Source organism: Accipiter gentilis, chromosome 28, assembly GCF_929443795.1.
Source record: "Accipiter gentilis chromosome 28, bAccGen1.1, whole genome shotgun sequence".
NCBI classification, from domain to species: domain Eukaryota; kingdom Metazoa; phylum Chordata; class Aves; order Accipitriformes; family Accipitridae; genus Astur; species Astur gentilis.
In genome coordinates this window covers 11,020,297-11,032,539 of record NC_064907.1, presented here as the reverse complement: position 1 = coordinate 11,032,539, position 12,243 = coordinate 11,020,297, and the positions used below count along the sequence as shown (strand labels likewise).

The 12,243-nt window shown below is 47.1% G+C and overlaps 1 protein-coding gene across 2 annotated transcripts in view; it reads left to right on the top strand.

Annotated features, from left to right (window-relative positions):
* Positions 1–6,060, top strand: part of SLC35F3 (solute carrier family 35 member F3) — a 187,847-nt gene extending 181,787 nt beyond the window's left edge. For both annotated transcript variants that reach the window (XM_049830557.1, XM_049830558.1), the window contains 3 exons: positions 1,395–1,587; positions 3,196–3,285; positions 4,464–6,060. In XM_049830557.1, the coding sequence (XP_049686514.1) occupies positions 1,395–1,587; positions 3,196–3,285; positions 4,464–4,708 (528 nt within the window). In that variant the 3' untranslated portion in view covers positions 4,709–6,060. The remainder of the gene's footprint in view (positions 1–1,394; positions 1,588–3,195; positions 3,286–4,463) is intronic.
* Positions 6,061–12,243: the final 6,183 nt, after the last annotated feature.

Here is a 12,243-nt window from a genome sequence, read left to right as displayed (position 1 = left end):
ACAGCTGGAGCTGTGCAGCTCGTTCCGCAAGAAACACCACTCTGCTGCTGCCGCTCCTGCCAATCTGCTCTTGCTTTCCGCAGTCTGGCTCAGTTTCCCCGAGTTGAGCGAGCCGAAGGGGCAGGCAGATCTGCAGGCGGGCGAGCTGCCCTCCTACTCCCAAACGCGGATGCTTCAGTCTGCCTGTGCCAGCTGCCTGCCCTGCCGGGGCAACACGCCGTCCTCAGGTGGCAAATGAGGAGTAAGTGGCTTTCGGGACATTTTCCCCTATTATGCAGAGCGGCAACGCAGCTGCACCGGCCAGTGATGGCTGCGAGGTGGTGGGAGCGGGCAGCAGCCCCGCGAGCACAGCAGCCCTGCAGACTTGCCTGCCGGGCTCTGGGTAGGCGAAGGGAAGAGACAACTGACACTGGCGAGGGGACCTGCCACCCCAGCACAAACCAGTAAGTCGGAGTCCACTGGCTCTCCTGGTTTGCAGCCCGTGGCAGGAGAAAGCTGTACCCAGAGCCCACAGGATCCACTGGATCCTCTGCGGTTCTGTGGTGGAAAACAGATGCAGACCCCAGACCAGACCCATCTGCAGGGACTCCCCAGACGGGCCGCTCGCCTCCCTTGTTTCCTCTCTTCATCCCTTCTCCCTCTGACAAGCCAAAGCTTTTAAATCCCTCTCTGCAGTCTCGTTAGTCGGGCTGCAGCTGGGCTCGGGGCTGCGGGGCTGCTGCTGCGCTCTCTGCCTTCTGGGGCAGGGAGAAAGCAGCCCGGCACTGCGAGCGTGCCTTGGGAGGCAAGGACAGTGGTGCTCTCCGGCAGGCCATGGTGCACGGTGGGACAAGGAGGGAGGACAGCCAGGCGGCACGGACTGTGCTTGCTCACCCCCGCAGTGCTCCTCAGGTGTCAGCTCAAGGCCTGGACCAGTGACGTCTCATGCAGGGAGATATACACGTTGCTTCCTCTCCTCCCTCTGCCCTGCTCCACTAAGCCTTCTGGTTTTAATGTCAAATTTTCCGGAGGTTTTCCTGAAGGGAGCATGCAGGAAAAAGACTGAAGTGTCTAGGTGAGGGTGAGCGACCTTCTCCTTTGGGAGATGCACGGCCAAAGGTGCTGAGCCCCCTTCCCGCGTGGGCTCATTGGGCAGCTGCCCCTGCCTGTGTTCCCGGGGGTGCCAGCAGGGAGAGGGCTGGGGCACGAGCTGCTCTCCACAGCTTCACGAGCAGCCGTCTCGCGTGTCCAGCAAGCATCACCGCATAGGTGCTGACTGACACTGCTCAGCACCCAGCACCTCGGCCCCAGGCACTGGCCGGCGGGCCAGGATGCCGGTAGCCACTGGAGCCAGGACACCAGCCCTCCAGAGGAGTGGTGCAAGAGAGTTAAACCCATGTGTTTTCCTCTTGTAGGTTTTATTCAAACTTCTTTTGGGCAGTGCTAAATTTGGAGAAGCTGCCTTATTCCTGTCTGTGTTAGCTGTCTTCAACGTCCTCTTCGTTACCTGTATTCCTGTCATCCTTTATTTTACCAAAGTGGAGTACTGGAGCTCTTTTGACATCATTCCTTGGGGAAACCTCTGCGGATTTTCGATTCTCTTATTGAGTGAGTAGACGGGGGGGGGCTCTCGCACTGCTCGGGGTGGAGGAGGGTGCCAGAAACTGGCTGCTGGTGGAAGCTGCAGACCTCTGACCTACTGGAGCTGTTTTCCCTTCTTTGCAACCTAATTATCAGCTTGAGAAATCATGCAGAGGGCCCATTCCTAGGTGGCGATGTAGACCCCACTCCTGCTGTTATTACCAAGCCAAACTATTGTGGCCGTCAGTAGAAGGTGCTGTGGAACTAAACTGTAAAGCTTGTTCTAACTCCCACTCGTGAACTCTGCTTCACAGAGACAAGCCACACTTGCTCGGGCTGTGACGGGAAGCAGCCCTGGCAGCAGGGCATTACCTTGGGCTCATCAGCATCCCCTGAGCCCCCAGGTTAGGCCAGTCAAGGCCAGCCTCCAGCGCCTCTGCTGACTTCAAGAATAGCTAATTCTCTCCTAAAGAGCAGGGAATTTTTGGAAACGTAGCGTTGCGTAGCGCTGATGGGAATTTGGTAGGTGGCACTCCTCTATTCTGCTGCCACTGCTGTGCCACCAAGGGAATCCACCTTGGGAGGGATGCCAAAGCTAACCTTTAATGATCATGGGCATCAGAAATGTGATGCTGTTCCTTGTTAAACTAGATGCGTTGACTGTGCTGCCACAGTTGGTCCCTGTGATATTTAGGAGATGTGATATCGTCACATCTCCTAAATCGTTCCTTTCATTTCTACTGGAAATAAATAGCACTTCTCCATCACTGTCTTAAGTCCCAGCTCCTTTTACCCTGAACAGTCACAACATTTGACTCTAGCAGTACCTCCAGTTTACTTACCGGTGGACTCAATGGAAGGTTTCTGTAAGCAAGTAGTGCGGAACGTGGCAAGCAATTGCTGTGGTGTGCAATGCATAGGTATTACTGGAAGACAGTCGGAGCCCCAGCTGCTGACAAGTTCAGTACTGGCAAGGCTCTCCTGACTTTGCTAAAGCTAATCCCCTTAAAACATGGGTAAATTTGGTCCAAAGCAATTATTAATTTGCCATGAGACACTCCATGGACAGTGTATGGTATTACAATGGAGTGATATTACAATCATTCAGTTGAAATGGTATTATAATGATATTATAATTTCATTGTATGAAATTTCATTATATGAAATTATATTTAGCAAGTTCCTATCTGGAAGAGGGTCAGATTTACAGCATCTTCCACCTGCAGCTGGAGGCAGCTTTTCTACAAAAAAAAGTATCCAGACAGAAGCGACTGTTTGGCTGAAATCTCCTAGATGAAAAGTGTTTAGTCTTTCAGCAAGGCGAAATGGATTGGTGTAGAGTGGGAATCGCTGCACATCATTACACTGAGAGACAGGTGGTACCCAAACCTCACCCTGATCCCGCTGCTGACTCCAGCGGGATATAGAGTTCCCCAGAAACAGCAATGTCTCAGGCAGACGGACGTGCAGCAGACAGACATCTGTCCGCAGGTATCTTCCAGGAATAACAACAGAGGTTAATATGCCTTCTATTTGAACAGCACACAGAGGGAGTAATAAAGCATAAACGTTTCAAGTGACATTCCATCTGCCTAGTTTCACTGTAGTAAAAGGTGTTTTTCTTTCCTTCTTCAGCATTCAATATTCTACTAAATTTTGGGATTGCTATTACCTACCCCACCTTGATTTCTCTTGGAATTGTACTGAGTGTCCCAGTGAATGCGGGTAAGAATTTCTGCCTTTTGCATCTTGATGAATATACTAAATCTGTGGCCTTTCAAATACACAACAGGGATAAAAGCAAATAGCTTAATTAAACATGTTTTGCTGCTTCTCTGAAAGACTTATGGAGATGGCACTGATCAAAAATGTATACTTTATGTGTTAAATATGTATCATATAATACTACATGAATATTCATAGTCTCTAGAATTGCTTTTTAAATTACTGTCCGAGGAAGCCTGCATACTGAAAAACAAAATAGCCTTGAAGTCATCTGTCTCTGGGCTGGGATGAAAATTCATGGATGAAGTAGAAATCAATTCTTAATTATTTCTCCAAGGCAGGTTTAACACTAAATTGAAACAAATAAAATTGCGTACATTTTAGAGCAAATATGTAATAGTAATTCTGCTTGCCTTGGTAAATAACATCACAGGCGTTTATCAAGAGCACTGGACAGTTCTATTTTGGGCATGGCCTGGTACATTTCCCTGATGGTTTTCTGAAATTTAGCGAAAGCCAAGAGACTGCAGAGCCCAAGAGGGCTGGACAGGGGAGTGCAGAGGCAACCCTGACCCAAACCAGAGCCACCTCTCCCAAACCAGGCTCCTAAAACCCAGTGTGCTGGACTGGTGCCGCAGCAGAGGCGGCAGCTCCCAGCTTTGTGCTGACTACACACACGCAGAGCTGGGCACCGCTGGCTGCCCCAGCAGACTTTGGTACCGAACGGTGCAATCCCCACCAGAATGTGTGTGTGGCTCAGCGTGCGCAGGGTTTCTTACGCAGTGGGATGGTCAGGGCGAGAAGAAAAATTTGCACGAAGGAGCTGCTGTGCCGGGGAAGGGAAATGCCCCTTTCTCTGCGTACCCGTAGCTCAGCAGGAGTTCCCGTGCTGTCAGCAAAAAAGGGAGAAGGTGCTGCTGCAGGCAACAGCTGCAGCTCCAGGCATCGTCCCCTGTTGCGTCCTGAGCCCGCAGGCCAGCTCTGCCTGCTCCGAAGGGGGCCGTACCCTGCTGCGTGCTAAACCAGCAGGAAGGGTCGTCTCCCCGCCACCGTCGCCTCCGTGGCCATGTTCTCCTGGCACAGCCAGCCTTCAGAGCCTGGGAGGCAAGGGGGAGGGAGGGGGATACTGCCCTAATGCTTTGTCCCATGTAATAACACCCGTTCAATGTCCCACACAGTTGTTGATCACTACACGAGTGAAATTGTCTTCAACAGTGTCCGAGTAATCGCCATCATCATTATTGGCCTGGGCTTCCTCCTGTTGCTCTTGCCAGAGGAATGGGACGTCTGGGTAATAAAGCTCCTCACGCGTCTCAAAGTCCGGAAGAAGGAAGAAATCCCCGAAGGCAATGGAGACATTGCTTCAGGACTGCCTAACAAAAGCCGGAGAACTCGCCCCTCCATGTCATCCTTTGCTCATTAAATGCTCTTTTTACCAAAACTTTGTGGTTAACCTTATATATGATGATGCAAAGGTCTTTTCTTGGGAAGAAGCACACCTGTCCAACACGGTGTACATACCTGTACAGTTTTGATATGATCACCATCTAAGGCATCGAGTCTTGGCATGTCCAGTTTGCTTGTACTTTTTTCACATCAGACCTTTCACTTAAGTAGTACACTGAAAAAAACTGCAAACCAAGAACCTCTCTTCTCTTTTTAAATGAATGTAATATATAGTCAAAATATATTTGCATAGGTTATTTTAAAGAATGATTTTCATGAAAAGCAGGGCAGACATTTTGAACATTAGGTACCGACTGATGCATTGCACACTGTGATTTAAAAGAAACAATGCTATGCTACATCACACGTTTATTTTTGACCAGAGCTGTACTCGGAAAGTTTTCAAGGAACAAAAAGGGAATCTTTTGGGGGACGGGAAGATGGGGGGATGAGTGGAAAGAGAGAGGGTTGGAAATCACTCTGTGTAGGTGAGCGCACGTTGCGCTGCAACCAGGAGAAAATTCAAGCGCTAAAAATGCTTGCACTAAAGCACTAGAGAGAAAGCAGTCTAGAGCCCAAATCTCCTTATTCTGCACATGACTGTAGTCCACATTTAAAATCATGCAAGAGAAATCCAGTGCCTTCTACAGAACTCTTGTCTTTATCCACGCAGAACCAGGTCCCGCCGCGAAGCACTTGCAATGGCAGGGCTCAGGCTTGCGGCCCCGAGGGACCCCAAATTCCCACCGACATCAGGACGTGCCCCCTCCCCATACGCGCCATGGCTTCTGTGGGAACGCGGGGCCCAGGGGACTGCAAGTTTGCGTGCAGGAGACCTGGTTCTCTTCTCACTTGCACAGGTTTTACCCCTGTGTGGAGCTGCGCTTGCTTAACACCAGTGTGAGGAAGGGGAAGTCTTGGTCATGTGTGGGACAATCCAACCGAGAACGATCAAAGGGGCTGGCAAGAGCGTGGCTGCTGATGTACAGTCTGAGAGCACGGACTAAGGGGGTGAATCACCAGTTGCTTTTACTCCATAATTGTGAGTGTTAAGAGTTAAAAACGTAAGGTATTTACATCAAATGTAACACTTTTTATGAAACTTGTAAGCACCAGGATGTTTACTTACGCGATTTTGGTTCGCCATTAAATTTCTATCTGTGATAGATCACATGCTATGTAAAAAGGGCGGGGGGGGGGAAAGGTTATAGTTTACTATTTTTGAAGTTTACATTGTTGCATACAAAATTAAAAGTGTTCTTTTGAACTGCTGCCATAGCCTAAGGGTCCCTGCTGCCACTGAGCGCCTCTTTGTCTCAGGCAGGGGTGGCATCCACTTCAAAACATTTTAGCAAATCAACTTCAGATTCCATTACCTGTTTGGCAAAGCTAAATAATAAAAGATTTTAAACTCAGCCTTGGACAATGCTGTTTCCTTCTCTGGACTGCACCTTTATTCCAGTTTTACTGTGGGTAGTACTTGGCCAAAGCAATCAGAAGGGAGAGACACAATCATCAAAGCAACCAACACTGCACCTCGATGCACTGCTTGCCAGTCTGTCCTCGACAGCAGAGTCTGCTCTAGATTTCCTGGAAAATCTGTCCAGAGGGCTGATGTTAGGCATCAGTCAGGAAACACGTGTCCAGCAGAAGCAGACCAAAGGAAAAGCTGACCTTCCTTTGAAACCATTGGTGAGCAGCCATACATGCATATGCTAATAGGTATTTAGGGGCTATGGATGGGACATGAGTTTGTACTATACTAATTAGGCCCTACTCCAGGCTGTATGTTTGCTCCCTACATACCTCTTCATTACCAAACAGACACTAAAGACTCGCTAACAGAGATTACACACACAGGCAAAAATCTGAGGCTGTAGGAAGCTGCTCACAACCACTGTCCCATTCAGTGTTACATACCTGAATTTTTAAATCTATTTCTTTGGGAAGCAGGGGAGGGTAAGGCACAGGAGAGGAGCACAGGTACATCTCTAATAACTGGTTTGAAGGGTACACACAGAGACTTGATCTCAAAGCTCCCAGACTAAAGTTTACTCCATCTTTGGGCATATCATTTTGTCATCCTTGAAGGACCCCACACCCCTCCCCAAGTTCCCTGTCTGAGGCAAGGCCAGAGAAGAATGTACAAAGAGTCCTTCCATTTTCCATAGTCCCAATACGTGGCATCTTCTGTCATCTCTGCGTTCTGTGTTTGATGCAGTCTGGTAGGTATCCAAAAGACTCTAAATGCCACTTTAAAAACTGCAACTAACAAGTTTATGACTAAAACGGCAGCAGATTTTTTAACATTCAGTAAGGATTGTGGAAGAATTTATGCACCAGAATGGATAGCAGCATCAGTAAAACTCTGGTTTACCAGATGCAAGTCATTGCTTCTGTTGGCTCATCCTTCCCGAGAACAGGCTAAACACACACAAGGGCTGGGATTTCAAACAGCACTTTATTACATCTCTCTCCTGAGTGGGAGCTGAGCAAACTAGATTTACCCATGTTCAGCAATTCTGAACTACACATAAACAAATTAATCAGATGAAGTGACCTATATTTCTTCAGACAACACCTTGCCCTAAGGATAAACACCTGACTTGACAGTGAGCTGCTGCTTAGCAAAGCCCTCCAGACAGTGAAGCCCAGGATGCAACTAGAATGTCAAGAAAGCAGTGTGTCCATATGGGTATGTGTCTGCATCTGTAAGTGCCAAAGCTTCACGGATCTGGAGCTGAGGGAGGAAAGGAACTGGAGTTGTTGGCTCTCACCAGAAGGGCAAAGCAGAGAGCAAACCCTTCTGAGAAGGCATCAGATGTAACTGGGCTACCTTTCAGGTGAAGGCAAGATTGAACCCTCCTCATCCTGGGCTGTCAAAGGACTCCCAGGACAAATTCAGTGCCTCGGAGATGAGGGCCGAGTTGTGGCAGACTCCCCTTCTTGCCCTCACAGGCCAAAGCACTGGGTGCAATCTCTGCAGCACCCTGCAAGTCAGACCCACTGCTGGTCTGTAAGGACCCCACGCTGCTCTGCAGGGCCATACCTGCTCTGCAGAAGAGGGAAACACAAGCCTGCAACCAGCACTTTTAGCCCACCTTTGGCCACCTCAAACCTCCTCCTCAGGCAGAATTGCAGGTCCCTGCAGCATCAGGCCTTGCTACCTGGTGTCTTTGAAGCTGTTCTCCTGCATTGTCACTGTGTGGCTCCTGCCCTCGCAGAGCACTGCCAGCCACCAGTGTGCACCCTTCTTCAAGGGCTGACCTGGATCAGCAGCCTTCTGCCCCAGCTTAGCCCTCACAAAGCATCTTGGCTCCTCCAGCAAAGGAGAAAACCAGTGATGATCCAGTGGGCTTGTTAAAACAGCAACTAAAAAAAAAATCTCAGGAAATTAAATAGCATCACCAGACCCCATTGCAGCTGCCGGCTTTTGCTGCCGCACAATACGGCAGTGAGGAATCCAAGGAAGGAACAGCAGTCCTCCCCCTCCCTTGCACATCTGTCTCCTTGGCCTCTTGTCTGTAGCTGTCTCCTGCTGCTGCCTTCATCATAATTTTTTATTGTAGCTCTCCACAGTGACTGCATGAACCTTTCATTAGCTTGTGAGTCAGAGCTGGTCTTGTTTTAAAAAGTTTTTCCTGTTCTTCTGTCTAGGATGGTTGTATTCCTATCAGTAGTCTTCAGAAAATAGCTATGAAAGGCAGAAGTCCAACCACAATACTTAACAGATGAACAGAAGACACTGAAACCAATATCTAGCTTTGGGGGTTGAGGGGAGACTAGTAGACCTGTAGATCAAGTTCTGGGGCTGAATTAATGTCTCCTGTTAGCTCAGGGACAAGTCACTCATCCCGAGCTCTCCAGAGTGCTCTGTAACAAAGCTAGTGCAATATTGAGTTGGTCGGGACTAATACAGACAATATCTTCAACATATAGAGAAGGTAACATCACCAGGTTTACACCATTTCTGGTCAAAAACCTTTCTGCTACTATCCCTGCGGGCCTGCAAACCCACTGGAAAGTGAAGGTTTCCCTGTGCAGTGAATACAGAAGTCTGAACTGACTTGTGTAGCTCTGTATCATATTCCCAATAAAGCCACAAATCTGCACAACAGAAGCACATGTGAAACACCCCTCCTCTTCACTGAGAAGGATGTCATAGGTCTTCAGCGGTTCAGAAGCGCTAGGAATAGCACCAGTCACCCACCTGGGCTATGTGGATTCAGAAAGCAGGCTGGGACTAGGGAGTTCCTTCAAGGAATGGGGAAAGAACAGAAGGCAGAAACAATGCAGCTGGTGTGAAGCAGGAGCACAGGAGAGCTGCTGATGAGATCAGGCCAGAAATTCGGAAACACTTTCCAGGGGAACGTGCCCACTTGCCCCTTGCTACAACTCCAATTTGAAGAAATGGGGTCTGTGCACATGCTGTAAAGTCATCAACTACGGCGAGTTTGGCTTCATGTCTCCGATTTGTACTGCAGAAAGGACGGAGTCCTTCAAGGCCTCCAAATGTGAGCTACTCCTTGGCAAAGGCTGGGGCCGAGAAGCTTCTTTCACAGTCCAGTCCTCGTGCAAGCTGTCTTTGCAGAAACTGCCAGCAGTAATGGATTTTGATGGATCAGTTTAACTAGCTCATCATTATTAAAAGAGAAGCGATTAGATTTTCTTCTTTAGCTGGCATGTTCTAGGGCATTTCCATAATAATCTGCACCTTATCTAAAACTCCTGAACATTGAAAAGAGAAATAAGAAAAAAAAGGACTTGAAAGATCTTGTGGAAGCAAGAAGGAATTCAAACGAACAGATGCCCACCTGCAGCCTAAAAATCTTAAGAGGCAATCACATTCCTAAGGACAGGACCAGTAGCTCAAATTAATGTTTCTGAAAATAATAAGCCTCATATTTCTCTCTTCTACCTGAAACTCTGTTAAAGGGATCTTTATACATGCACAAGATCATTCTAAAGAAGGCGGCGATCAGTATTTCTCCATGCACATTGCAGATACACTAGGATGCAACCAACTTAATTCTCAGTAATGAAGAGTGGAACTTACAAGGAGAGTTAGAATTCTGGAAAAGGCTTAGACAAGGGAGGTTGTGGAGCTCACATTAGTAGTGTATTTAAGAACCTGTTACATGCAGTTTCTCTGCAATGATCTAGAGACATTTCCTTAATCTTACTGCTGAACTAGATGATCTCTTCAGAAAAGAACTCAAAAGAATTTTCCAGCTCTTCACTTCCAGGTTTCACCCCAGCTCTAGATTCAGTCCACCTAACATCTCAAGATAGCCATCAGTGCATTGTTTGGGAACAACAGCAATCAACCTGCAGAGCATCTTTCACTCAAATGAAGAGAACTAAAGTAGATGTGATTTAACTTGGATGGAGTTATCCACAAAAAATTGAGAATCTTTCTGAGGAGCGATAACAGTAAACGTAGAGCCCCTCACCATGGATTTTAGACTTTTCCACCATGTCCATTACCTCGTGTCTATTAATGCTGAATGCCACCAGCTATTTTGCTGCATGGCCACATGACAGCGAGAGATCCTCTCAGTTTTAGTTTTCACTCTCCTGAATCAGTAAAGAAGTATGATCAGTAAATAGGGGTTTTTTGACCAATCATTTATGAGTACATACAGGAAGACTGGCCTCAGCACAGCTCCTTTGGTAATCCTTCTGCTTTGGAACTGCAATAATTTATTCCTGCTCTGTTTCCTGCCTCACTAACCAGTTATTAGTCCACCAGAAAACCTTCTCTTTTGATCCACAGTAGCTTCATTTCTTTGGTAAGAAGCATCATTAGAGACTCATTAGAAATCTAAGTGCAGGGCTTCCTATTCTCTCAAAAAAAGGGCCAAGACGAGTCTGTAGAAAGCCACCTATCCTTCAGACTCCTTTTAACTTTAAAGGACAAGACTATTGAGAGACTGAGGCTTCCTTGCCTTTCCTTAGGGGAGGGCTGTCTTGGCTAACTTCCACACATTATTTACACCAAACTCCAGCTTCTGCACATACCCACGACTGACCCAGACACTTAAAAGATTCTTATAAGATTCTTAAAAGAATCCTACAAGCTGGATTCCAGTGAGGTCCAAGCAGCAGAATTTGTAAGGACTTACAAAATGTGAACTCCAGCTTGGATTTCCTGTTCTGCTGGCTATACATTATGGGCCAGTGAACATAGCTTTGCTGTCTCCCAGCAATAGGTCTCACTGTCCCTCCGGCTTCTGAAGCTGCCAAGTCTTTAATGACTGCAGCCTAGTAAGCAGAGTAAGTTGCACAATACTCTGCTTGTGATTTTTGGCCAATTATACATTTTAAATGCCTTCCTGACTTGTAAACAAAACCATCTCTCTTTCACTGTGTGATTTTGGATTTGGTCAAAGGCCTGTCACTTGCTAGCTTGGCTGCTGAGAAAATTGATATTGGTCTTGGGAACAAATACCATGTTTGAGAACAATGTTGCCTTTGTGCATGTGTAACCAATCTCATCTGGTGCACTACTCCTACACCTCACAATGTTTATAGTGAGCATAAAGTAATCACTGCAGCTGATGGATTATTAAATACAATACCTGAATGCAAGCATGCAGCTGGATTTTTTGTAAAGAATTTTAGTATGTGTTTCACTCTCAGAGAGAACTAGGAATCACTTCTTTGCTTTTAGTACGTAACATGCCACAGAAATTTGAAGGCATCCATCCAAATGAAACCCAAAAGATAAGTTTTCTTCTTCCATTTACATAGCTTTGAAAATTGGAGTCTGCTTGTAGAACAGGAAGATTCCCTGTTTCCCCTCTAGCTTTCTTGCAAAAAGCTGAGCATCAACACTGCTGCAAAACAAGCTTGTCTCATCCTCGGTAGGCTTGGAGAATTGCTAATTGAGAGCCAACAGAAGAGTAAGAACCAGTCAGTCTTCCCACCTTACCATTGCCTGCTTTTCCCAAAATACTCCTTTTTCTGTCTTCTTCATTCCTAACAACTGAGCAAAAATGGAATATTGGTGTTAAAAACAAGTGCCTATAATGAATGTAAATGACTTCATCACCTTAAAAGAATCCTAAACCTCCAGTTGCTGGGTTTTTTTTTTCCTTCATCATAATCGCCACTCCTCTAGGTAGACTAGTGAATTTCAGACTGTGTTCCACAGAGTACTCCATTGATGTCCATGAGAGGTCACAAGGACAAGCAAGCCTCTTCTCAGTAGGCTTCAGATCACTAAACAGAGGTCTGGAGAAGGTGAAAATCACTTTTCTGTCTATTCTTTCTCCTTCTGTCTCCATACCAGCCTGCACAGATGGCTTAGTCCTTCCTAGTCAAATCCCCTCCAGCACTACCTGATGAGCCCCCACACCAAGCCCTCCGATAGGTGCAGAGCTACCACAGAAAGCTGTGGTAGTCTCTATATCTGTCTGTCTCTCTCTTAGTGTTCCAAGTCACGTGCTTAATTCTCTATGTTCATGTCACATTGGTACTCCCTAGTGCAGGGATGCTCATTATGACACC